The sequence below is a fragment of the Urocampus carinirostris genome, chromosome 9, assembly GCF_059441175.1.
Source record: "Urocampus carinirostris isolate Australia breed hairy pipefish chromosome 9, RoL_Ucar_1.0, whole genome shotgun sequence".
NCBI classification, from domain to species: domain Eukaryota; kingdom Metazoa; phylum Chordata; class Actinopteri; order Syngnathiformes; family Syngnathidae; genus Urocampus; species Urocampus carinirostris.
Genome location: NC_142357.1, coordinates 2,352,491 through 2,379,858, shown reverse-complemented (window position 1 = coordinate 2,379,858; position 27,368 = coordinate 2,352,491). Strand labels below are relative to the sequence as shown.

General features: G+C 38.9%; 1 protein-coding gene across 3 annotated transcripts; it reads right to left on the bottom strand.

The window, feature by feature from the left end:
* Positions 1-29: 29 nt before the first annotated feature.
* LOC148359098 (uncharacterized) lies at positions 30-27,368 on the bottom strand. Of its 3 annotated transcripts, none has more exons than XM_088344183.1 (6): positions 26,998-27,368; positions 6,783-6,842; positions 3,670-3,801; positions 2,238-2,384; positions 658-715; positions 30-263 (listed from the first exon to the last, which is right to left on the bottom strand). In XM_088344183.1, the coding sequence occupies exons 1-6, from the start codon at positions 27,223-27,225 to the stop codon at positions 157-159; spliced, it is 732 nt and encodes a 243-aa protein (XP_088200309.1). In that variant the 5' UTR covers positions 27,226-27,368; the 3' UTR covers positions 30-156. The 3 variants fall into 3 exon arrangements, with proteins under 3 accessions (XP_088200309.1, XP_088200310.1, XP_088200311.1); XM_088344184.1 differs by having other exon boundaries at positions 658-697; XM_088344185.1 differs by lacking the exon at positions 658-715.

Genomic DNA, 27,368 nt, shown 5'->3' with positions numbered 1-27,368 from the left:
TGTGAGCAATCTTCAGTCAGTGAATGATGTGACGGGAGTGCAAAGTGCTTTTTATCAGCTATGTGAAGAAAGAACAAACAATGAATTTGCACTAAATTTTGGAGCAGCATCACATAACAAGTAAAAGCATGGTAAGAAAATATGTGAAAATTGTCTTCAGGTCAGTCTGGTGTACTGTGGTAATGTGGAGGAACATTCCTGATCTGAGGTTCCACAGTCGCTCGAATGTGCTGGAGCGTTGAAGAGCATGTCTTCACCTGCAGCTGTAAGCAAACAAAAAAAGAAGTATCTATATGTACCGTACTTTTCATACATCAAAATGTTCCACAAATGAAAATCCCAAAAATCAACATAGAAAGAAAACCCTCTTTTTTCCACAACGCCACTAGCACACTTACACAAAGACACACATACACGTAAAAGTTATTTAGAAATACATATCTGGGACACAGAAACACAAGGGAGGGGGAAAGAAAATCACTCAATCACAACAGAAAGTGCCACCATCCGCTTTCAAAAACGTGAAAACTTTGTACTCATGCGGGCAACATTAAAAATATGAAATCATAATTCAAATGAATATTGAAAAGCACAAAAAAGAGAGTAGGGTGGGTTAACACAGATCAGAAACTAAGCTCCTTTAGAGAAAATGTTTACCTTGCCAGGTACACACCATCTCAGCATCTTCTGGGTCACACTGTGGAACCAGTGTCTCCTTATACACAATACAAATTAGGTTGAAAAAGAAAGGTAAAAGGAACCAAGTAATTTGCAAGGTTCATCAACTTTTTTATGGGCAAATTCAAGCACTTTTTGAAGAATTTCAAAGCCAATCATATTTATCATTACGATAAAAAATCCGGTGCCGATCAAAAGAACGGGAGCCTAAACTTTAATTTTAAACCCTACCAACCAAACCCTAACTCCTAACCCTCCAACCAACCCTAGCTGCAACCGTTGCCATAACACAGTTTCAAACCAATATGGAGCTCACACCCTAGTTCCTAACCCTATACCTATACCAAACTGTCATTCTAATCCTAGCCCCAAGCCTATTTCATAACCTAATTTTAGTTTACAAACGTAATAAGGAGCCAAAACCTTACTTTCTAACTCTAACCTTGATCCTTTTTTGGAACCATAAAATAAGGTTAAATCCTTATTTGAACACATAACTTAAGGAACATGGCAACAATTTCAAACCTTTACAAGCACTTTACCTAAAATACAAGCACAGACCTTGAAAACACAACGTTAAATTTCAACCTTTTCCATTTTTATCAAAGTAGCTGTCCAATGTCTATGTTTTTTTCCCTATTTTTTTTTGTAAGCCCGTCTCAGATCCGTTTTTCTTTGCCACTCTGCCTTAAAGGCCAATGTCTGTAAGTCACCTATTCATTGTAGATGTTGACACTGGTGTTTTGCGGGTACTATTTATTGAAGCTGTCAGTTGAAGACGTGTTGGGTGTCTATATCTCAAACCATAGACTAATGTATTAGTCTCCTTGCTTGGTTGTGCTTTCCACTTCTCTTTCTACTGTCAAAGCCTGTTTGTGCTGTTTTTTTGAAGGGAGATTTTATGATATCTTCAGTTTCTTGGCAATTTCTCGCATGGAATAATCTTCATTTCTTAAAATAGACCATCGAATTTTATGCGAAAGTTCTTTTTCTGGCCATTTTTTGATCACACAGAAAATTGTAATGCTCCAGATGCTCGACTACTTCCAAGGGAGGTCAGTTATATTGCTTCTCTAACCAGCTAAACCGTTTAGAGTTGTGCTAACATAATCGCACAAGGGCATTCAAATAATCAGTAAATCTTCGAACGCAATTAGTTAAAACAATGTACCATTAGTACACTGGCATGCTGGTTCCTGGAAACGGACTTCTATACACCGATTTAAATATTGCATGAAGACAGACATTGTAACTTAGATAGCTTTTTACCACATTATCAATGTATGGAGTGTATTTCATATTAGTTCTATGTTGTCTTCATTGAGACAGTACTTTTCATTCAAAAAAGGGACATTTCGAACTCACCCCAAACCTTTGAACGGCAGTGTACAATTCTCTCTCTCTCTCTCTCTCTCTCTCTCTCTCTCTCTCTCTCTCTCTCTCTCTCTCTCTCTCTCTCTCTCTCAACAGAGAGTGAGAGTGAGAGTGAGAGTGAGAGTGAGAGACAGAGAGACCTTTTTTTTGTGGATGTCACTAATATGGACAAGAATTGTTCTCACCAGTCCAGTTTGTGCATCATAGCAGCCAAACCAGGGTAGACTTCGGCAACTGGCGTAAGCAAGAAGAGAAGACAACAGCAGGCTGAAGCTGCACAAGAGCAGCATGGTGGCGTTTGTACCCTTCACCATCCGATGGAGCACAAACGTCTGTAGAGGCAACAAACAACTATAATTCTAGACAACAGAATAGTGACAGATTGCAACAGAGAAGTGATCATTCGTCTTTTTGTGTCGTTGTCATTGCTGGTTGCCACGTTAAAAGACCTAATTGCATTTACTTGTCATCGTTCAAGGATTAAAGGAAACGCCAGCCAACTAAAATTGACTCAGAGGATACTTAGAGAACTGAAGTGTTTTGCTAACTTCCATTGCTGTTCAATTCAGATGTATAAATTAAAGACTTGATTTGTGGATGAAAAGTTGAAATATCGCAAGTATGTTGACATAACACTGCGTAATATCTAGAGATCATGCATTGTCAAAAAGAGCCACTCGTAATTTTCGTCCATACCGCCATCTAAAATGAAAAATAAAAAAAGAATAGGCCGCACGATATTTAAAGCCGCAGTGTTTAACCCCTAACAATACTGTACAAAGTCCCAATCTAGTTTAACCCCCTAACAATACTGTAAAAAGTCCCAATCCAGTTTAACCCCCTAACAATACTGTAAAAAGTCCCAATCCAAGACGTACCCAAAGTAAATTGAATACTGTTCTTGAACCCTTGGGAGAATATGGACAGTTTTGGTCTCTTATGAAAGGTAGCACTCTTGACGTTTTGTCCCAAACTAAAATAATCACTGCAAGTGCTAACATTGAGTATTTGACTTTGACCAATTCTTAGACATTGTAAAAGAGTTGTAAATCTTTAACTTCTCTTTCAGCATCTCTATCACTAATGTTTACACATGCGCGTGATAATTGTGTGTAAAAATGGATCCCGTGTTCCATTTACGCATGTATACTTTTTGCTCTGATTTGGATAAACTTTGAAAAATTGCATTCATTTATGTTTAAAATTTCATTGGATAACCAATGTGTCAATCAGAATTTAATCGGTCGCTACTAGCTAAAGATATTTGGAGCTAAATAAGGCGATGTCCGTTTTCTCAATACAGGCCCCCCTCTAGGCTAATGCAGACTGTCGACCGTGAAAAGAAACCTGCAAGTGGTCAAGCGTGGTGTCAATACAATCAGAGGCTGACAGGAATTATGGGACTTTACAAAAGTCTGACGGCGGGGCGTCGGAACGTTAAGGGGTTAAAATGTAGCAAAAATGTAGCGTCTTGTAGTTCAAAATTTATAATAGTTGTTTTTCAGAAATACACGTAGCTAAAAGCAATCATTTGCTAAGGGTAAACTCTGGTCGAATTTTTTATTTTAATGAAATTCCAACCTCAGCAATCATGGATAAGTCGGTGAATACGATTACCACTTTGGGACTGTCGTGATGGTGGAAGACCTCCTTATCTTCTTCTCCGTAAGTAAGTGTAAGCGAAGAATAGCCCAATACTAACACTGAGGCTGCGCAGGAGAGGCATGCTGCTCCCAACATCAATCTCACCTGAAGATTAATTTCAAGAAGATCACAAGTGTGCACAGATTGCCAGTCCAAACAATCAAAATTAGGATTGCGGTGTTTATGGCTAGGTTCACACTGCAGTCAACCAGATTGGAGGAAGTGGAGCAATAAACAACTCCGGACAAAAGCACAGAGTGTTATTAAATCACACGGTCATGCAAAATGAACTCTTGTTTATTTTGTTACTCACGGAACAGCCAACATTGCATCACGGCTCAATTTCATTCTTAAGGCGATACTATCCTGTGGTGCCAGGGGCGGAAACCTTTTTGACAGTAAGAGCCATGAAAGCAAAAATATTTAAATTTTTGGGGGGGAGAGAGTCATACCATACATTTCCAAACCTGCTCACCAGACATAAACTAATTCTTTAGCACATTTTATTTCACTGTGTGATGTGGGACGATTTGATCAAATCTATGAAATAATAATAATGCCAGAGACTGTTTCCCATATGAATATACTTTCAGAACAGACTGGGACTGGGCAAAGAGAAAGTGTCTGTGCACCCTGTGTATAGCTCCACCCATTCCTACCGGTCACCGAATAAAATTTCTCTAGGTGCTTTGCTAGAGCTCCTGGGTAAAAAGTTTTTTTCTGTGGCTTGATTGGTACAACAATCAACATATGGAGATTAATGAGCTTCCACATAAAGGATTCCTTTGCAATGTACTATAAAAACGGGGTCTGTTTGTGTGACACTTTGACTGTAAACTGTAGTAGTGGCTTTGTTTTTTACTTGACCAAACCCTTTGCCCATTAGCATTGTCTCAAATTTGCATCTGTGACAATGGACTCTGCATGTAATATACAACAATTAAATTCACAAGTTTTGTTTTATCTCTTAACCGTATGCACTCATGAAATTAGCTATATGTTCCTGACCCCTGCACTAGTGGTAGTTAACAATATTTACTCCACTGTTTACATCCATTGCGTACTTCAGACATGAGTGCATTGCGTGTGACGTTGCGTGTCCTTTTGTGCGCATGCGTGACAGTTGTTGCTCATTTACAACAGAAGATCAAGTCGCATTAGAGACTCATATAGTTCATAATGTGAGCGATCACACAAAAATATCGGATTTTCCCCACCAAAAATCGGAATTGAGCATTAAGCTCTGCAGTGTGAACGTAGCCTATAATGATGAAGTTATATTAGGGAATGTATTTTATAAACTGGCAGAAAAGGGTTAGGCCCTAAATATAACAGTGTCTCTTAGGGCAAAAGGGACATTATGTTATATTTATGATAAAAATGTCATTAATTCCAAAACAAACAATATGGATTTGAATAATAAGCGAAACACTCATAAACGTATATTGTTTAAAATGCTCATCTCGGGAAAATTGCAACAACAAAAAAAAACCTATGCATAGCTTGAGACTAACTCACTAATAGGGACTGTGTGTATTATTTAACCACTAGATGTCACTGTATGTAATAGTGCAACTGAAAATGAGTTCTAACAAGTACAAGGAAAAAATATGAATTACGGAGACTCAACGACAACAAAATCCACAGTTATTCTTTTGTTGCGCCCAGCCCCTTTGAAGTTTTTGGGTACCCGTGGAAGCAGGGTGCTATTTAGGTAAGGCTCATGTTATGCAAGATAAATATAGATTTCTTGATCTACGAGTATTTTAAAAATGCACCTTTATATCCTAGTTCATGTTCTTTAAATTCATCACCACCTAAATGGGCTGAGACAGGTGGGGGACAAGGCAAGCACCAGGTGTGCCCTACCGGGTATATGAGAGTATACAAGAGCTGCCCTATGGTACTGAAGCTCCTTTGGAGAATGATAGGTTGCCTGGACGACCCAAGCCATCCCCTTCCCAAAAGAACAGAATTCCCGTAACATCAACCAGTTCAGAAGAATCGCCCTACTGGATGTGGAAGGGAAGGTTTTCTTCTCAGTGGTGGCGAAGAGTGTGACCTGCCATCTCCTGGAGGACAACTACATTGACACTAGCTCCCAGGCTGTATGGAACTTTCAACTATGTTTTGGAACCAAATTTGGACAGCCAAGCCTGAGATATTCTACTTACACATTGTCTGGCTTGACTCGGAAAATGCCTATGGTTTCCCAACCCCAATTTCACAGACAATCTAATCTTGCGGAAGCTTGCAGAAGTTCTTGACGAGTGGCGGTAAGAACCTTCCAAAGACCCTCCATCCTAGAGGCTCAGAAAATCAGCCAAAGGGAGAGACCACTTTTAACACCAGGATGTGACTGGAACTTAAGGGTGGACCTTGACATTTAGCTCAGGTTTCCACCAGAGATAATCAGAACCTATGAGAGAAAATACGTCAACCTGTGGTCCCCTGCAGGTAAGACAGCGGTCCCTTGGGAGGGAGGAGTAGAGTCTGCATATAAAAGGAAGAGAGACAAGTACACATAGCTGGTAGCAGAGAAGCAGATTGGTTAGCATCTACTGTATCCTAACCTGTGACGTTGGCTGCAGGGGGTTTGTTAGATCATCCATCCAACACCTCTTCAACAAGATAGTAGAAGCGAAAATAAAGAGGGCAATCAGGGATCTGACAGAAGAGACGGAAAGAGCCAAGGATCCCCGGCTGACGACCCTACAGCTACCCCTCCTATTTGGCACCATCTGAGGTGCGTCAGGCGGAAACACCATGCTGGTAGTTCTTAACTGTGCGCTCTTCTAAAATGTCTCAAAAGCTCAATAAAGTTGATTTCCTCTGAATATATATCTTTTACTTACATTTATCAATTCTATGACAGGGATTACTATGAATATATTGTGAAGTACGCAACCTACGATCAGATTTCACATCAACACTTTAGTGTCTAAGCATGAAATAAATGTGAGCAAATATTCTTTGAATTTTTATAACGAATGTTCACAAATGATCACCTAAGTGTATCTGTCTACTTTGCTACTTTCATTTTTATGATTTGAAATAGACTTGAAAAGACGGTATCAAAAACATACCAATATGGCATTTTTCCTTTGAGATACAAACAACGCCAAAGCTCCAGGACAACCCATGATCTGTTATGAACAAAAAAACTTATTGGTAGACATGAAATGAATGGCTAAAAGAAGAGCAGAACAGTGACTGTTCAAAGTCAAATGTCACAACACAGTAGATTGATGTACCGTATTTTCCGCACTATAAGGCGCACCTAAAAGCCTTTATTTTTTTCAAAAGCTGACCATGCGCCTTATAATACAGTGCGCCTTATATATGGTTTGAACAATTTTATTGGCACTTTTAACAGCAATTAAACACATTCACAATTTCATTATATCATATTCTAACAATATGGATCAACATTGAGTCGCAAAGTCTTGCAACTAAGGCAAGCAGCCGCCGACTAGATTTTCCCCCGAAGACAAAGTAGTCCGCGGTGTATGCTGGGATTTATATACCGGCGTTTCATTTCCTAACCAATGTGTCAATCATCATTTGAATCAGTCACTATTGGCTAAAGTAATTCGGAGGTAAAGGGGGCGGATCCTTTTTATCATTTACAGGCTCGCATAGGCTAAAGGGGCGAAACAGGGGCCAAACAAAGCCTGCAATTGGCCGAAAAAGATGAATGTGAATCACATGTTGGGTTGCACTACGGCGTAGAGAAAACATTTTTTACTATTCTGTATTTGTAAATATTTTACTCTCCTGGATTTACTACACTCACGGTTGTAAGAAGACCATGGTTACGTATCATTATTGAACGTGATCTGCAAGAGAACTTAGGTGAGCTATGCGGCTTTATATTTTATACAGTGGCACCTCGGTTTTCGAACGCCTCTCAGTTCGAACAAATCGGTTCTCGACCAAAAATTTCGATAAATTCTTGCTTCGCTTTTCGTTCAAAAAATCGGAGTTCGAACGCCGGTAGGCTAGGGGCGATGCTGAGCGGCGTACAGGTGTAGATTGCCCCCGTCCCTCGTGAAGAACTGTTGTCATGTGACCACGCACTTTTTTTTGCTTTCGTTTTTAATATCGGTGAACGGAGTGTTTTAACCCCAAATTATGCCTCGGAAGAAGGCCGGTGCAAGCAGCAAAGTTGCTATAGTTGAAAAAAGAAGAGTAGTGCATACAACTATTGCATTTAAGAAAGAAATAATAGCAAAATATGAAGAAGATGTGCAAGAAATCCTGTTCATAAATCTTTTCTTTATCCTTTAACCGCTCACCACTTGTGACCCCGGTGCTCAATGACGTGTAAACGACCTGATTTTTTTATTTTTACACGTTCATGTTAGCGTAATCTTTCGCACGGAAGATTACGTTAACGCGAATGTACGATTAGCCTGGGTTAGCTTCATGTTTACGGTCATGGTAAACATTTAGGGTGTTGGAACGGATTAAAAGGATTTTACATTACTTTTAATGGGAAATACGATTTTCGGTGATCGACCAAATCAGTTTTCGAACAGGGTTCTGGAACGGATTATGGTCGAGAACCGAGGTTCCACTGTATCTTGTTTTAGAACGATCTTGATGTTTCTGTGATGAGTCTATTTTTAAACTTATTTTAATTCAAAGTGTTTATTGTCATATGCACAGTAAAGAACCCCGTTTCCCTGCACAATAAAATTCTTACTTTGCTGTCCACACAGTTGCCAGCAAAAAAACAAAATGGAAACTAAGAAATGTTTGGCATTTCTTGAATCCCAAGACTTTAACCTTCCGAATGATATGTGGAACGATGCATTTGAGTGATTAATGACGTCGTACAGACACTGTTTCCGTACATGTCTGAGACACGTATTTGCTTCTTTGAAGCTTTCGGAATGTTAAGGGGGTAATAGGTTTGACTGAACTATCTGACTGTTTTGTCGACGTTCCCATTGTAGCGCCTTACAATCCGGTGCGCCTTATGTATGGAAAATATAAAACTATTTTTTGGGGCTGCGCCCTATAACCCGGTGCACCTTATAGAGCGGAAAATACGGTAGATATAATGTGCACAGTGTGTACTCATAATTTTAACAAATTTAAAAGACTGACAGAAATTTTAATTTAAAGGACTGGTGGCCAGACACAATATACCAGTACTTTACTAATTTAACTAAATCAAGATTGCGGGATAAAACATTATGCCAACTCTTTTGCAGAGTTAACCCACGTTCTTAAAAAGAAAGTTTGAAATAAATAAGAATAGGATAATACCATTTAAATAAAATATCAAAATTAAATAGGAAACACATTGGTAGTAAATATTTGATTATATAACTAAATTATCAAATGCAATTCTTTATGACATCAACAAAAATTATTTCCTGTTTAAATCTAGGCTTTTGAGTTTTTCCTTGCCAGGTTTCAGATCAGGGAATGTTGTAATGGTGGTCTGTGCAACCCTTTTGCGACTTTTTGTGATTAAAGGCTATACACAAACACATGACTTGACTTGAAATAAATTATTTTAAATAGCAAACAATGATTACAATGATTCCCTATTTCAATAAAGTTTTGTAAAAAAAAAAAAAAAGACATAAACATAATAAATAATCGTGATAACAGCACGTCTTTCTTTATTGCTCGCTGTAAGCAGAACACACACCCAGCAAACACTAAAGGTAGGAACCGACGTTAGCAATAGCAATTTCTTAAACAGACATCTCTTTTTTTTCTCAGTTTTGACACCACCTGGTCATGTTGTGAAAAACCCGAACTAGTTTTGGTGAGTTTGTTTCCGTTTCTCTTTGTAGTTTTAAAAGGTTGCTTTGATTCCCCAAGACAACATTGCTAATGGAAACCGATAACATCTGAATAGTTTTTGTGATATCCTTTTATATTTGATGTCTCTGTTTATTCTAATTTTGTATTGTCACTTGACTTGTCTGTTTTCTGTGTAAATTTCCAAGTTATTGTAACTAGCTCGGCTACAAGTAGTTTTCCATTTTATGTAACTTGACATGTAGCCACAGACATTACTTTCCCATTACAATTTACCACTGAGAATCGCTAACTTGTTGTTTTACAAGGTCTGTAATAAATTTCCGTAATTAATACAAATTTCATTGTGCCCTGTTTAGGTGTAGCATGTAGCTAACCTGACTGGCAAACGCTGACGCTCCAATTGTGAAAAGTTGAATCTCTTTCGTGCACACTTTGCAGCATGCTTTGCGTGGATTTGTTTCAGATTTTACCTATGGTTTGTATTTTTCGTCATCGAGTAATCCTTCATTAAATCTACAACTTTCCGGGATCTGGGTGTGATTTGGTGATATTATTCGCAAGTACAATATCAGCTTCCACTGCTACGCAGACGACACTCAACTATATCTTCCGTTGGAGGAATCTTCCACACTAAACTGTGGAAATTTGGAGGCCTGTCTCACTGAGATAAAAGAGTGGATGTCACTCAATTTCTTGCGTCTTAACTCTGAAAAGACCGAAATGTTAGTCATTGGTCCTTCTAAATGCCGGGACTTATTCTCAAAAACTGCTGTGAACATTGACAAATGTCACATCACACAGAGTGACTCAGTTAAAAATTTAGGTGTCATATTTGACCCTGATCTATCCTTTGAGATGCATGTAAAGCAAATTACTAGAACTGCCTTCTTCCATCTTCGCAACATTGCTAAAATCCGTTCAATACTGTCTCAGTCTGATGCGGAAACAATAATTCATGCATTTGTTACCTCCCGTCTCGATTACTGCAATGCACTACTCTCCGGTCTCCCGAAGTCCAGAATCAAGTCTCTTCAGCTAGTACAAAATGCCGCAGCGAGGCTTTTAACTAGGACAAAAAAGTACGATCACATAACACCGATTTTGGCTAACCTGCATTGGCTCCCAGTTAGCCAAAGATGTGACTTCAAAGTTCTCTTAGTATTGTACAAAATCATACATGGACTTGCTCCCTCTTATCTTTCAGATCTGATCTGCCACTATGTCCCGGTCCGAAGCCTACGATCTAAGAGTGCTGGTCTTCTGATGATCCCGAGAGCAAAGAAGTCTTCTGCTGGTTCGAGAGCGTTCTCCATCCGGGCACCGGTGCTGTGGAATGCTCTTCCCCCTGAGATTCGATCTGCAACCTCAGTGGAAATGTTTAAATCTAAACTTAAAACTCACTTCTACTCCATTGCATACGAATAACCTACTCCTCTTGTCGGTTGAAAATAGTTTGTGTAATATAGTGTAACAATCTGTGAAGCCCTTTGAGACTCTTCGTGATTTAGGGCTATACAAATAAAAATGACTTGACTTGACTTGACTTGACTTGATTTATCTGCTCTGATGCAGCTTTCGTAATGTACCTGTAGGGAGCGATGACGCTTCACATAACAACGCCATCCAAAGCAATGCAATGCAATCCCAGCGCTGGGGCAGCAGCGGCATTTTCAAGCCGACTTTATATTTTTATTTTTATTTATATTTCTTTGTTTAATGCGTGGTTTGTTGACTCAGGATACCAAGAAACATCATACAAAAATAGTTTCAAGCCTTTATAAGCACTTCACACAAAATTCAAGCATTTTCCTGACCTTGAAAACACAACAATAAAATTCAAGCATTTTCGAGGATTTCATGGAGCTGTATGAACCCTATACACATCATGATTCATCTTCTAGCTTTGCATCAACGTCGCGGTAAGAATTGGATTATTCTTTTGATCTTGGCTGTGGACTTTTGAACTTTGAGAAACCAGCAATAGCTTTGGATTTAGGATTCCCTGAATTGAAGAACATCAGAATTGTGTTTCCTTTGCTTTACTTAATGAACATTCTTGGCATTCATTTAATTCTGAACTATATTAATGTGTGACTTTTAATTCTGACACGATTACTAAAATCCTTGTGTGCATAGAATTGCATTTTGCAACCAATAATAAATTTATCAATCATAATTAGAGTAGATGACCGGTCATTAAACTGAAATAAAAAAATAAAACTGGGTTATTAAAAGGAAGATTTCAAATTTAGAGATAAAATTTAGAACTTTCTTTCACCTTTATGAAGCAAGTAAGAGTGCACTTTTACGATAATTTACGTTAAATGTTGTCTATTGTCTTTTTCCTTGTTCACATATTTTTTTCCAGTGCAATGTTAAACAGCTTAATAAAAAAGTGATATATATATATATATATATATATATATATATATATATATATATATAATTTGCCTGTACTACCTCATAAGTCAGGGGTGTCAAACTTATTTTATATTGAGGATCACATAAGAGAAAAAAAAACTCACAGGGGCTGAAGGAGTGTTGTGGTAAATACACTTGCATTTGTAGAATAGATTTGAATACATGTAGAAATGTAGAATAGATTTGCATACATGTAGAAATTTAGAAAGACTTGCTTACAGTTGTGGGAAAAGGTCGGGTAGACATCCTTGAAGATACTCTTGGCAGACATTAAGTTTCCTTGAAGATAGCGTGCAAGGGACGGGACGCTCTGAACTTGATACGTGATACAGGACCGCCTTTTGGGGTGTACTCAATCGAAGCCTAATCGTCACTACCAGCTTTAAATACATTGTCATGTTCCCAGCTCTCTGAGATCTTCATTGACGCATCAATAAAGTGACATCTCCCTCCGAACGAGGCTGGCTCCTGTCCATTTTTCCTTATCCACTTATGAGAAGACTTTTCTCTCGATTATCGAACCTCCAATTTCTCCAACATTTAATTGGCGCCCCAACGTGGATTTGGCACTTAAATAAACAGAAAAGGGAAAAGACTTCTCAGTGGAACTGTCTCGAATGAGCGGTTGAGGTAAGGAAGATTTTTTTTCTCTCCTTGTTTCAATTTGCTTGTCGAGATTCGTGGGAGGACGGGAGCCTGTGACGTCGGAGCTAAATTATGAAAATGCGTGCACGTGGATTTTCCGTCTATAATCAGGCCCAAGTTCGGACGGATGAGATATGTAAACTGAGTTGAGATTTATTTTTTTGTCCCGGGAGTTTGGTGCTCAAAGAATCCTGTTTATTGTGGGACATAGGCTGCTTGAAAAAGGGAAAAGGCTATTTTACCTGGATAAGAGGTGCAGCGGCGTCGGTATTTGTATATTTATGATTGTCTTGAGATCTGTGTAAAGCTGTGATAAGACGTCATCATTTGCTGAAGTGACAGTTCGAGAGTAGACGATCTATATATGGTTAATACGGGGCATGTTTTATGTGTTTCCCTAGTCGATTGATGGTTTGGGAGGGACATGTAACCTTGCACTTGAGAAAAAGTGTGGTGCATGGAACCTCGCCATTTTCTACAACCTGAAAGGTTATACCGACGTTAGAAAAATGAGCAGTAATCAGATGTTGTATTATTAAGATATATGCGCATAGAAACAAGCGATACAAAGAATGTGTGAGAATTGCTGACATGTTTTCAGTCTGGGAGATGTCTCATTCGGAAATGTTGGTGTGTGTGCCAGCTGGCGATAATTGTGCGTGTGTCTCTCTGTCTGTGGATGTGTGTTCTGTTCGGTTCGGTTTCTCCCCCGGCCGCCTGAGTGAGAGTGCGCGGGTGATTTATACTTAACTGTTTTTTTTTTTTTTTTGTTTGTTTTGTTTGGCGTTGGGAGAGGAGTTAAGGACGCATGGATGAATGATGGAGTGACTGCTTATTCTACATTTTACGGTCTTGTATGTGCGTTAAAGTGTCTTGCTTTTTTGTGGGTTATTCTCGACCCCACCGCTTACCCCCACCACCCTCCGTCTTTCCCTGTGTGAGTTGAGCTCAACCGTGTGTATTACCGCTCCGATCACCCCCACCCCACCCCCGTCTTTCCCCCGTCTTTCGCTCCTTTACTGTATGGAAAATAAGTAAAAGTGGAGGGATTACTTAATTCGTCAAGTGCTCCGTTTGCGTGTGGCCTGTTGATTTGTGAGATCTTGTTCCGATAAACGTGATAAGTATAGTTTGGGTAAATTGAGGAAACAATTTGGCAAGCATTTTCAAAAGACAATGAGGAGCAGATTACTCGATCTTGAGGAAGACCATGAAAAATTTAAGAATTTAATTGCTAAGGTGATGTCTTCATGGTCATTTAACCTAGACTAAACATCCGAGTTTGTAAACATGACCGATTTAACAGGATTCAGAAGTCAGACGGACTGTTGAAAAGGGCTGAAGATGGACAGAAAAACAAGCAAAGAACAAACAAAGACGTTCACTCATCCGTTGTCTGCGCCGCTTGTCTACAGCAGGGTCGTGGGGACACTGGAGCACATCCAGGCTGTCCTCAAACAGTGAGCAGGGGGCAATCTGAACTGATTGCAGCCAGTTTCGAGGAGAAAGAGGTAGACAACTGGGCACCAAGGTCAGTGTGGCACTGATAAAGCTCATGGGCGCATTCCTACAGCGGATTACGAGTGGAACGTCACAATGGACTGAGCCAGGCGGCCAAGGCCGTCGACGGGGCGGTGATAACGAACAACACGAGTCTGCATTGAATCACGCTAGAATCTTGTTGATTGACGTAGTGTTTACAAATCTGAGGAATATTGATACGTTTGGATTGTGAATTATTTTATTTTTAACACAGAAATACTGCTAAAATTGTATTTTGAATCTGCTTTCCAGGAAAACGGTGATGTGTCTCCAGATGCAGGAGCATCAGGAGGATTAGTAAGGAGAATAGGTAACAGGGGAATACCTTTGACTTTATATCAGATACAAGTGCACAATTTAAAAATATTATGCAAGGGGGGGGGTGTGAAATAGATGGAGAAATAAGGGTGTAGGTCTCCGTATTTACAGGCCACGGTAGACGGAGAGAATAATAATAGGAAAGAGTAATAGGAATAATAGGAGCAGTGCCATCAAAAGATCTAGGTGCGGAAACAGTAATTAGGTTTTTGATTAGAGAAGTTATTCCGCGATTTGGCATACCGTCAGAAATAAGCTCGGATAACGGTGCGGCATTTGTTCAAAAGGTCGTGAAGGGCATCTTACAAAAACTACACATTAAACAACGGTTCGTTGGGGTTTATCAACAAAGTCAAGGGATGGTGGAAAAGAGTAAATGGAATATTAAAATCAAAAATAAACAAGATCTTTGTGAGTACTAGGCTCAACTGAGGGGATGCGCTACAGTTAGCGCTGATGAGTTATCGCATGCAAACTCATTGGATCACGCATTTAACACCGCATGAAATGCTAACAGGCAGACCAGCGCCGCATCTGGGAGGTCCCTATAAGGGGCCGCCACTTGAGCAACTACAAACTGAACTGAGAGACTGTATGAGACAATTGACGGCTGTCATCTACCGGCTGGTTAAGAGACAAGGGTCCAAGGTCGAACAACCATTTGAAAAGACGTCCCAGGGGATCTCGTCTACATCAAGGTTTCGACGAAAGAGGAACCATCCGAGGCGTGAGGGACCGTACACCGTCGTGAGGGCAACGCCGGCCGCAGTCCAGGTCGAGGGCAGCTCAAAAGGGTACCATCTGAACCACGGTACCACGGCTCACGCTGCCACCGTCAACGAGACCAAGCAAGATCAACAGGGCAGTAACGAAAACAGGATGTGGGTGACAAAGCTGTGTGTGATAATGAATTGTCTGATATGATTGTTACTAGGAGCAGAGCTCGAGAAATCGCAGCGGCGAATGGAAATTGCGGGTCCGAAAGTGCAGCCGGAGATCCAAAAAGCGACGCTGCAGTTGCAGACCATGACGCATCCTAGAGACAGCGGCCCGGTTAAGTGTGACACTACTGTATAACATGCCAAAACGGTTGAGGATTTGGAAAGTACAAGTACATTTTACCTCATGAAGGGCTCACTGGCCCTGAGGTATGGAAGCTCGAAAGTACCAAAATTAAAAATATTACAGGAAAAAAGAAAAAATGTGAGATATGACGAAAATGTGTAATATATAATTCTTAGAATATGGTTTCATAAGAAACATGCACTCAAGATCTTTTAAAGGGACAGTGTGTATAAATTGACCCCAAGATGTCTCTGCACTGTGGAGTGCAACCGAAATAAAAGTGCTTAACAGGATGAATAGGAGAGTCACAGTGCCCACATAAGCACTATTATCCACTGCCTCTAGGTGATGCTCATGTTATGGAAAACTCCAGTCACTCTAGTTTACAGTCACGTAGTCACACCAGCAGTCCTTGTTTTGGATGTAAATTGCTAAAAATACTTTATAAGAAAGCTAGTTAAACGATTTAGGTTCACTATCAAGACATTTCTAATAAAAACTCGCAGGAAAAAACCTTAACCGAGAACGAACGTTTTATCCAGAAGCTGTAGCAAAGAAACTCAAACGTTTTGATTGGGTAAGTGTTAGGAACTATAAACAGGACATGCGCACTTTTACTCCATTGCCCAGCGCCTGTGCTAAAAGTAAATACGTAAGTATCTTCAGTTGTAGGAATTTTTGACATTTTCACAAAATAACTTGGCTTGCATCAGGTTTTGAATCGATAATTTGAGACAAAATTACAGACAAAATGAGCCTCAGCACTCATAAGTGACGGCGGGAGGGAGTCGAATTTTAAGTCACTCAACACTCAAAACGTCACACAGTGAAAATTATAATCGCTGAATGAAAGTACCGTAGAAATACTACGACAGTAATACGGTAATAGAGAAATGCCCCTAGAGGTATACTAAACAATATCACAAAACTAACGATTCAATATAGTACTTTAAAACAAAGACATAGTACACTACATCAATTAAAAATAAATAAAAAAATAAATAACTACAGAACTAAATACCAAGTTAAGTGCAAGAAGGGCATTTATGAGCTGGCTCTCTTCAATAAATTGAGAAAAAAGCAGTTTTGTCTAATGAAAAAGACTGACTTAACCAATTACCAACAACAATGACGTAATCTCGAAGCGACGAGATCTCATTAGCTAAGATCGGCGTGCAGAAGAATAAAAACTCATACAGCAAAACCAAAGTAACGATGATGTAATGCGTTGAATCTTTGTTAAAGAGGAATTAAATGATAATGACAATTTAAAGGAAAAGTTTGCATCCCCAGCATGAATGATGCATCTGGGACACAGGTACATGGTGAAATGAAAACACTGAGTGTATAATACAAGATAATTATACAGAATAGTTTAAAAAGAAAGAATGTTTAAGTAACAAAACTAATCATCTCTCGTTGAATATGCGAATGGCGAAAGGGTAAGAATTTTTAAGACGTGTAGTTATGCTCCTAATAAAGCAAGGGCGAGTAAAACAAAGAAGACGACTGGAAACCGTCCATAATTTCGGTGTCCATCTTTTCGTTGGTTATAAATAGACAAATTCAAAAGAGGCGTAATACGTAAAAGGATTGTTTCCTTAGTTTTTCTCATATTCAATAATAGATTACTAGTGGTATGAATGATTTCGAATTATCAAAAATTGAAAGAAGTTTGAAAATGACGACATATTATCACAGGGAAGAAAATCCGAGACTAGAAATCATTAATAACGTAGCTGAAGCTATTTGAGTCACTGAATGAAATATTTCTTTTAAAAAGAAAAGAAAAAGAAAAACAAAGGGAACTAAGACAATTGCGTAAAAACGAAGATTGTTGCGCGGAATAAAAGATTGAGATAGTAATATAAAATAAATACGAGTCAACAAGATAATTCATAAGTGACAAGTAGGTATTGCTTTATATCGAATCAACAATAAGAGATTATGATTACAGAGGGATGAAAAGACAATTAGAAATTTTTGACATTGAGTTCGAGTTGGCAGTTTTTTTTAGGACAATTGAGTCCACACTGAATTTTTTAGGATGAGTGTTACGTTCGACAAATGATTAATAAATGTGAAACAATAGCTGACTTATGGTTTGGTTAAGTTAAAATGAAACATTGTCTATGGAAAAGAGCATTTTTTTTTAGAAGACAATGAGAAAAAGATTGATCAATCCTGGAAAGGATTAAAGGAATTAAAAATAACGGATTAGTGGATTTCGAGACATATCATGGTGATTTAAAAATATAACTGCATGGGAAATGAATGGAAATTAATTAAACTAAGATAATTAATGTCTACTAGTACTTAAATTTAGAGAAAAATTTAGAAATTGAATAAACTGGCTAATTTACTAAAACATCTCAGTACGTAAGCACGATAAAACTTAACGAGACTCTAAGTGCCCCTGAATTCCACATAATACTTAACCAGGTATATTGTTTTGCTTTAATTCTGAAAGAAAAGAAAAAAGAAACACTAAGACAAACATACAACATAAGTTATTTAAATAATAATAATTTGCTGAAAATTGGGTATGAAAAACTTGCGACGAAAATATGAAAAACAACACATTATGTAGTGTTTTTGGAGTTCCTCAGGGTCTGGGAAGGCACTACATATATGCGCATCATTTATGATGGAATGGAATATACCTTTACGGACATAGTTACAAAACGGGTTCACATATTGTAACTGACAATTAAATTTGGCATGACACTCCATCTTCAGAGTAAGGTAAAGGATCGGAAAAGATAAGGTTATAGTTATAATTAATACAATATTTACACAAGAATGTGCATTTAAAATGTTACATACAGTTGAGGTTTGTGTAAATATGCATTTGGTGAAAAATAGTCATTGTAGTGCAAAAAAGGTTGTCAGCATTGTGCAAAACATATAACAGTATTTTTATAGATAAGCTATGAAAATAAAAGGAAATTATTAAAAGGCTCAATATCTAATTGAAGGCAAATAAACATAGACATAACATGTTGTTTTGCTTTAGAATAAGAAGATACGTACCACGCAATACATAAAATTTTATTATAGAAAAAGATGCTGAGCACAGGGGTGAACGAATTAATCAGATAGATAGATAGATAGATACTTTACTCATCCCCTGAGGGAAATTCACATTTCCAGCAGCATCCCTGAGCTGAGAACAATACAATACTAAAGCCAAAAGAATACAATATACAAATACCCAGTGTGACGTGCAAATGCCCACTTTAGCATGTTATATAGAGTAACTAAATAGTGCTACACAGAATACATATTGCAGTAAGATTCGGTAATGTCGGTGGTGTTGTTTAATGTACGTATTTTTGCGAGTTGAAACCCATATCCATAGGATAGAAAGTAATCCAAGTGTTGCAAGGCACTGATAGAGTAAGCAAAAATAAATAAACAAATAAATAAATCACAAAAGTAGCGAAAATAACACGGGAGCTGCTGGAGTGGCTGCCATTCGTGACGGCGCCGAAAGTAACATTATCAAATACATTTTTCCACAATTGGGTCAGAATTAAACCTCTAGGGTTTAATCCAGCCATTCATGTGCAGTAAACCAAAGGAGAACAAGAAATGGGATGGTAAAATATTACAATAATGTAAATCCTACTACAGAAATTCTATGAAATTACTAGAAAATGGAATATAGAGCTTGAAAACCGGGACATAGTATATGGTACGGCTATAATTCTAAAAAGACCAACTACAGAAATTCTGCAAGAATACTGCTACAAAACTACAACAGCATTAATACTAGCGCTACTAAAGAAATCCTGCAAAAATATAGCCTCAGGTGTACTACAACCTACTTCGGAAATATTACAGAATCTTATTTAATCTTATTTTGTAAATATTATAAGATACTACTGCAGAAATGGTTGAGTTAAGTGCAGAGCGGACCAGAACTCAATCGCTTAACGACCAGTTACTTCTATTCAGCAAAATTGTCCAACGCTCAGGGAAAAAACAAAACAGCAACTGGCCTACAGGCAAACAGGAACTTAGACTAGGAATACTCATAAAACAGGCTTTTACTCAGACCGGCAAGCCCTTAAGAAGGACACTCGCAAATTAGACGGTCGCCACGGCGACCATGCTGGACATGACAGAAATACTACATACGTGCACAACTACAATAGCACAGTTGTACCTCTACTTATAAGTTTAATTGGTTCTAGCAGTAAATATGGAATGATGAAACTATTGTAAATCGAAACACATTATCAATTTGAATCAATTGGATTGAAACGGGATTAGTCCGTTCCGAAAGCAAACGAACCTTGTTGAATCAACTGCAATTGCCCTGAAGGTATGCTGGTGTTCAGTAGGGGTTCATACATATACACAAAATAGATAAACATGAAATAAATATAATGAAATATAACATCATAACTGTAAATGAGAAAAACTGGATGTGTCCCCAGGCTCGTGACGCCAAAAGGTTGCCCACCCTTGACTTAGAACCATTGTTTTTGGGACGATGGACTGGTGGTTAATTGCGCTTTTAATGACGGATTTCTTTTTAGGTTCTTTTTAAGAAGCAAAATGTTGGAAAAAATTTTGAGCTGATTGTAGGCGATGATGAAATAGGTCGATAAATTCTCTATAGAGCGTGACGTCTCGTTTGGTTTCATGTTATAGTCGTCATAGTTCCATTCCACTCCATTTAGTTATTAGTATCGATACGACAACACACACACACGCACACTGCTGTCGTCTTAATAAAACTGAATCGTCTCTGCACCGCACAACGCAGTGGCCACGATCACACTCTCAGTCCGCTCTTGGTGCCCATACTCAGTCATCCCTCTCCTCAGAGCGCCCTAAACCTTGCTTCCTTGATTGAGTAGAAGGACGTGTATAAATAGTGCAAATTGCGATAGAAGACAAGTTTGAATTACTGAAATTCCGAGTATTATGGGATGAGTCAGGCGAAAGAGAGACGTGCAACCAGTCGGAGTACCAGAAACCAAATGTGTTAACGACAGTACAGACTAAAGTGACGGATAATATGCTAAACCTTAATGTGACGATACAGGCGAGAAGGGTACCGACACACCAAAGTCCAGAAAAACCTACACCCACGGCGACAGCACTGAAGAGTGAGGTTACAACGCCGACGGCCAAAAATGAGTGCACGGCCAGTACGTAAAGTTCGGGAAATTGTGTAGGAGAGGAAAACCATAACCCTAACTCGGTAGTTGTGTAGGCACATGGCCTCAATGTGCACTGACTTAATTTGACTAATTAACTTAAATTTTTGTGGGCCATCTGTCTTGTTTTATGTTTTATGTTTGTTCAATGTTGTAAGTGTTTGTATTCTTTCCTGTATTCTTATCTTTCTTGTCTATATGGTTGTCCAGCGTTTAATCGGCCCACGTAACTGAAAGGATTAACAGAAAAATATCGAAGGAAAAGGAAAAAGGGAACAATACAGTACTCATTGAGACGAGAAAAACGTTTTTAAAGAGGAAGACGGTTTAAAATGTATTGTTTTAGATAGAACCGATAGCACGTCTCGTTAGGAATCGAAAACGTTCGGTTTTTTTTTTTTTAGAAATCGTTTTGAAGCTAAGGGTGTGCAACGTAACGTCCGAGAGCCTATGGAGTTCCCAGAAAAATAAATGTTTTTTCAGTTGGAAAACGATGAATTTAGGGGTGAAAAGTCTAGAAAAATTATGTTTGGTTATTTTAGGTGCTTTAGATTATGTTAATGCCAGAATAACACCAGGAAAGGATAGAATAATATCAAAAAGAAAAAAGTTAACCTATTCCGGTTTTCAGTGCAAAATTGGAAAATTAAGGAATGTGAAGACGAGGAAAAATCCAATTGAGTGAATTGGAATGGAGTAATTTGAGAATGAAAAGCATTGTTATACGAAAGTAGTGGAATAGCGTGAGTAAATTCTTTCTTTTCATTGAATATGGAGGAAAAATTCATTGAGTGGAATACAAATGAGTAAGATGAATCATTGTAGATCAATGCACGTCATTTTCACATTAAGTAGGTGAAGCTAAGATAGTAGATTGAATTGGTTTGGAAAGAAAAAAAAAATAAATAAATAAATAAATAAATAAGTGAGATGGTTATATGTCAATTTCCCATGGGCTAAAGTGTTAGAGGGCGTAGGAGAAGGGAAAGTTATGTAGAAAATGGATTGTTGGCAGAGCAAGTAAGGAAGTTACAAATACAGAAAGATAAAAGTTAGTAAAAGAAGGTAAAGAGGGGAAGAGATAGTAGGCATTGAGGAAAAGAGAAGAGGGGGACATGCAAGTGACAAAAGAAAGGAATGTAAAGGGGAAAAGGTAATTGAATGAAATATTTTTGTTGACAATTGGCCGCAGTAAAGAGAACATATATTCCGGGTGGACGTGTATAGCTAGATACCATCGGACAACCGAGAGGGATTCCAGAGGAATTTAAAGCTAGGAATGAAATTAAGTCTGGATTAGAATCGATGTTTATCTGGATAACTCCGAATAAGAACGCAGAATGGATTAATTACATTTATTACAACCAGCAACGTTTTATTAATTACACTAACGAGGCCTTTAGTGCAATAGGAGAACAATTACATGAGACATCTAGGATGGCCTGGCAGAATCGTCAGGCCCTCGATTTTCTCTTAGCCAGTAAAGGAGGCGTGTGTCATATGATAAAGGAGGAATGCTGTACTTATATACCTTTAAACACAGCCGGAGCAGGAAGCTTCACAAAAGCACTGTCAAAAATTCGTGAGTTGAGCAATGAAGTGACAGTGAATACTGAGAAGAACAGTATCTCTTTTGATTGGTTCTCGTCTACATTTGGGTACTGGGGTAGTCTGTTAGCGAAAGGGGAGATTCTTGTACTAACTGTCGTAATAATTATGTGTTTGTTGTGTTTCTGTGCCATACCTATTCTTAAAAGAGGAATGCTTAAGACTTTTGGAGAACAAATGACAGTAGTGGCTAATACTAGGGTGGCAGAAGCTCAATGAGCACAGTTAGTGATTAAATATCCAAGCCTATTCCTAAGTGAGGAAGAACAGATGACTCAACTAAATTCAACGCCTTGAATTTTATCTGGCAACGTTAATAGTCAGTCTACATTATAATAAAAAATGGAGCATCTGCGGAAAGAGACACATATGATGATCTGGACTGAATACGATATCAATTAGCACTATTGTTAAACATGCAACACACTATATAGCACTAGGAATAACAGCAACAAATATATTGGTTTCTGATTGTGATTCTTTTGTTGGTATGTCACACTGCCGGGGAGCAAGCTGCTGTCTGGGATGGTCAGGATGCATCGTCGCTTCCGGGTTTTGGGCTGCATGGAAACTGAGCGTGATGCCTGCTGGGATGAACACTCACTCCAACATCTGACTTCACGACACCCGTTGACGAATACGACAGTGCATGGTCTTCAAATTGTTCACGGGGGTCAGGCGAAAGGCCAATGTGTACACTGTATCACTATCCAGTCATGCACTCATCTTGAAATGTATCGACGACTGTTACCAAAATTTGTTATCACTTATCAGTTCAATTATTCATTTACCTTTATCACGTACCGATCAACCGTCGACGGTCCACGTGTATAATCCAGTGTGTACGGATAAAGATAAATGAAGGGGGGGTTAGTGCATGGGTCAGATGTTTGGAGTGTTGGGGGTTTTTGTAAATGAAACATGAACAATGAAAGTTAGAATGATCACAGCAGGCTGACCGCCAGAATTTTATTTTATTTTCGATTCGCGTAAACTCTGTCCGTGTATTGATGTCTATGATTTGTAATACTTTAACACTACCCTGTATTCATTTTTGATTTTAATTTCTGTTCAGAATGGGAGTATAAACTCCCAATGGGGGGATATGTTGTGGTAAATACACTTGCATTTGTAGAATAGATTTGCATACATGTAGAAATGTAGAATAGATTTGCATACATGTAGAAATTTAGAAAGACTTGCTTACAGTTGTGGGAAAAGGTCGGGTAGACATCCTTGAAGATACTCTTGGCAGACATTAAGTTTCCTTGAAGATAGCGTGCAAGGGACGGGACGCTCTGAACTTGATACGTGATACAGGACCGCCTTTTGGGGTGTACTCAATCGAAGCCTAATCGTCACTACCAGCTTTAAATACATTGTCATGTTCCCAGCTCTCTGAGATCTTCATTGACGCATCAATAAAGTGACATCTCCCTCCGAACGAGGCTGGCTCCTGTCCATTTTTCCTTATCCACTTATGAGAAGACTTTTCTCTCGATTATCGAACCTCCAATTTCTCCAACAGGAGTACATTCAAGGGAAATAAAAAAAGAAAAAAGAAAGCAAGAGAAAGAAAGAGTGAGACAAAGTGTAAAACAAAGACAGAAACAGGGAAAAAGAAATAGAGACAGCGAAAAAGAGAGAAAAAGAGAAAAAGAAAGATACAGAGAAAGCAAGAAAGGGAAGAAGAGAGAAAAAAGATACAAAGAGAGGAAGAAAGAGAAAAGGGAAAAAGAAAAAGAGAAGAGAAAAAGAAAAATCTAAAGCAATACAAAGAGGGACGGAGAAAGCGAGAAAAGGAAAGAGAGATAAAGAAATGAAGACGGGCAGATGAAAGAAAGAAACAGATAAGGAGAGAAAGAAAATTACAGTAAGAGAAGGGGGAAAGGAAGAAACAGAGAGAGAAAAATCAAATAAGAAAGAGAGAGAGAGAGAGGGAGTGAAATTGAGTGAAACAAAGAGAGAGCAGTGTCTGAAATAATGTCTGCCCAAACACCCAGGGCGTGCATCTTTTACGTTGGGCGTACAATTTACAAACGTCTCCGCCCGGGTGGCCGACAACTTTTTTTAAAAAAAGAAAAAAAAATCGTTCTGTTTTATTTTTCTTTCAAATCAAACGTTTGCTTTATTCGAATTTCTAAATCTTCGTTCGGTTTGGACATTTTGGAATTTCAGTTTGTTTGGCAATTTGCCTACTCTGGCAGCCAATCAGAACCTTGCATCGGTCTCTCCTAAACGTTATAAGGTCGCGCATTTGCATATCATTTTCCAAAGTAGAGGGGAGGGATTTTGTAAGATTTATTGTTCTATATTCTTTATCAATTATCCATTATCTGTTATTAGTCAAACCGGGGGGGATTTTGTAAGGTTTATTGTTCTATATTCTTTATCAACTATCCATTATCCGTTATCGGTCAAATCATAGTAAGCTACAAAGCCAAGGGGCCGAGACACTTGCTCTCAGCCAAGAGGCAGACGCACAGAAAACCCAAGAAAAAAGGAGATGTGGTTAGGAATCAAGCCAAAACCTCTGCCCAAGTAGAAGCTAACAAAATATATGACGCTACAAAACGTAAACGTACATTAAAAGAATCGTGGAAAGAGGAGTTCACGTGGCTTGTAGCAGACGACGCAACGCAAACATTGCATGAATGAAGATGAGTAGATAAAGGTACATACTGATGGCAGATGGAAAACAACGATGTCATATACATGCAATGAATGTTATAAGTAGATTTATAATAAACTTAATTTTAAAGTGTTGTTCTTTTATATATTCAGATTATCAATCCTTAATACTTTGCAACAATATTTTTTTTTGTTTTTGTTTTTTTTGCGATTAGTTGTCTTATTGTGTTTCAAGTTGGAAAAATGGGGCAGGCAACTTTATGGCTGGGCAAGCAACTTTTCAGAGTTGTCTGCCCTGGTGTCCGGTAAATTTTTGTCATGAGTTTCAGACACTGGAGAGAGAAAGGGAGTAAAAGAGAAAAATAAAAAGAGAGACAAAGGGAGAAAGAGAGAGATACAAAGAGGGAAAGAGAAAAAAAGATGGACAAAGACAGATAGAAATAGAGACAAAAAGGGAAAGAAAGAGCATGACAAAGAGAGAGACAGAAAAAAAGTGAAGAGAGAGAAAAGAGTGAGAAAGAGAAAAGAGAGCTGGAGAAAAAGAGATACAGACAAAAAGGAAGGAAGAGAGAGAGAAAGCGAGTGACACAGAAAAAGAGGAAGAGAGAGAAAAACAGAAGAGAGAGAGAGAGAGCAAAAATACAGCTACAGTTTGTTTTGGGTGTGGGTCCTGGCTTTATTGAAAACTGCAGCTCATATTTTGAATGTTTTTCTCTTAAACATTTCGCTCAGCCTTGTCTCGCGACCCAGATCCTGTTGGTGGGCCAGAACTGGGCCGCGAGACGCACATTTTAGACATATGTATTTGGTTTAGAAACAGAAAAAATGGTAATCTGCCGCCACCTCCTGATATAGATGAATGTAAGATTTACACAGCTGATCACTGGAAGAAAGCAGATACTGAACGATGTCGTACTTTTTTTGATATTTCGGGGCTTTTTATCCTGCATCAATTGTTCAATGATTATGACCAATGTTCTCTGTACGCAGCATGCGTGTGCAATTGCACACTGCCCAGACCTCCTCAGGGCACAACATAGCTAGCCTGCGCAAAAGATCAGGCCTCGAAATTGCGAAATTAATTCACTGGCAAATTCAACCAGAATTTTGTTGCTTTAATAATAATAATCTCATCTCTCATCTCATTAGCCGTACCGCTTATCCTCATTAGGGTCGCGGGGGGGCTGGAGCCCATCCCAGCCATCTCCGGGCAGTGGGCAGGGGACACCCTGAACCGGTTGCCAGCCAATTGCAGGGCACACGGGGACAGACAACTCACTCGCTCATTCACACCTAGGGACAATTTGGACCGGCCAATTCACCTGAAATGCATGTTTTTGGAACGTGGGAGGAAACCGGAGTGCCCGGAGGAAACCCACGCAAGCACGGGGAGAACATACAAACTCCGCACAGGAAGTCTGGAGCTGGATTTGAACCCACGCAGGAGGTTCCCATGACATGAACTGTGCCGCACAAGCGCTAACCACTGCGCCGCCGTGCTGCCCTAATAATAATAATAATAATAATAATTTCCTTGTATTGTCATTCTGTGTAACAATGTACACAGAACGAAATGTCGATTGCACCTGACCCGTTGTAGCGAGCCGATGCAGCCGCAGCCAACAGAGGGCGCCGCCGACCACTTTTTAAGTCTTAGGAATGACTCGGCCGGGGCGCGAACCACCGACCTCCCAGTCTCAAAGCGGGCGCCTTACCATCTAGGCTACTGAGCTGGTACACATATTACTAATTATTATGTAACATTACGCACAACATTACTTAAAAAGGGGGGGAAATATAGCAAAAAGAGAGGAAGAAAAAAAGTGTTAAAAGAAAAACGGGAAAAAAGAAAAAAACCAGGAAAAAGAAGGAAAAAAACTAATAAAAGGAGATTAGGAAGAAAAAAATAAAAAAAGGCAACTGGAAAACAAAACGAAAAATGGCAATAAAAGAGAAGTAAAAAGCTAGGGGAGGGGAAAGCTAGGAAAAAAAGAAACAAAAGAAAGGAAAAAGAATAAAATAAGAATAAAACTTATTAGTATTGCTGGAAGATGTATTTACTTGGATCGGTTCGATACCAAAATTTCCAGTATTGCACAGCCTTACTCACCATTCCGCCCCACACTGGTGTCCTGGTAATGCTCAGCGGGGTATCCTTGCGGAAAATCGCATCCATAAAGCCACATATTGCACAAATTGCCGCACAAGCCACTTGGAGCACTCCGAGGGTGAGGACGCGTTTTTGGTTCAAAACGAAGTATCTGTAGCGTTCCATGGCTGGCTGCCAAACCCAGCAAAGGTCTCCAAGGCGAACTGAAGCCTGAACACACCGTAGCATTTGCACGAGTCAGTCAATACAAAAATATGACGCGTATATAATTGGTAAGTGTCTAAAAATAAAAATGTAAGTTAAAAAATTAAAGAGGCTCAAATATCCAACTGTAATTCTCCAGTGGCGGCTAATCAGCTGCGGCCAGGTAG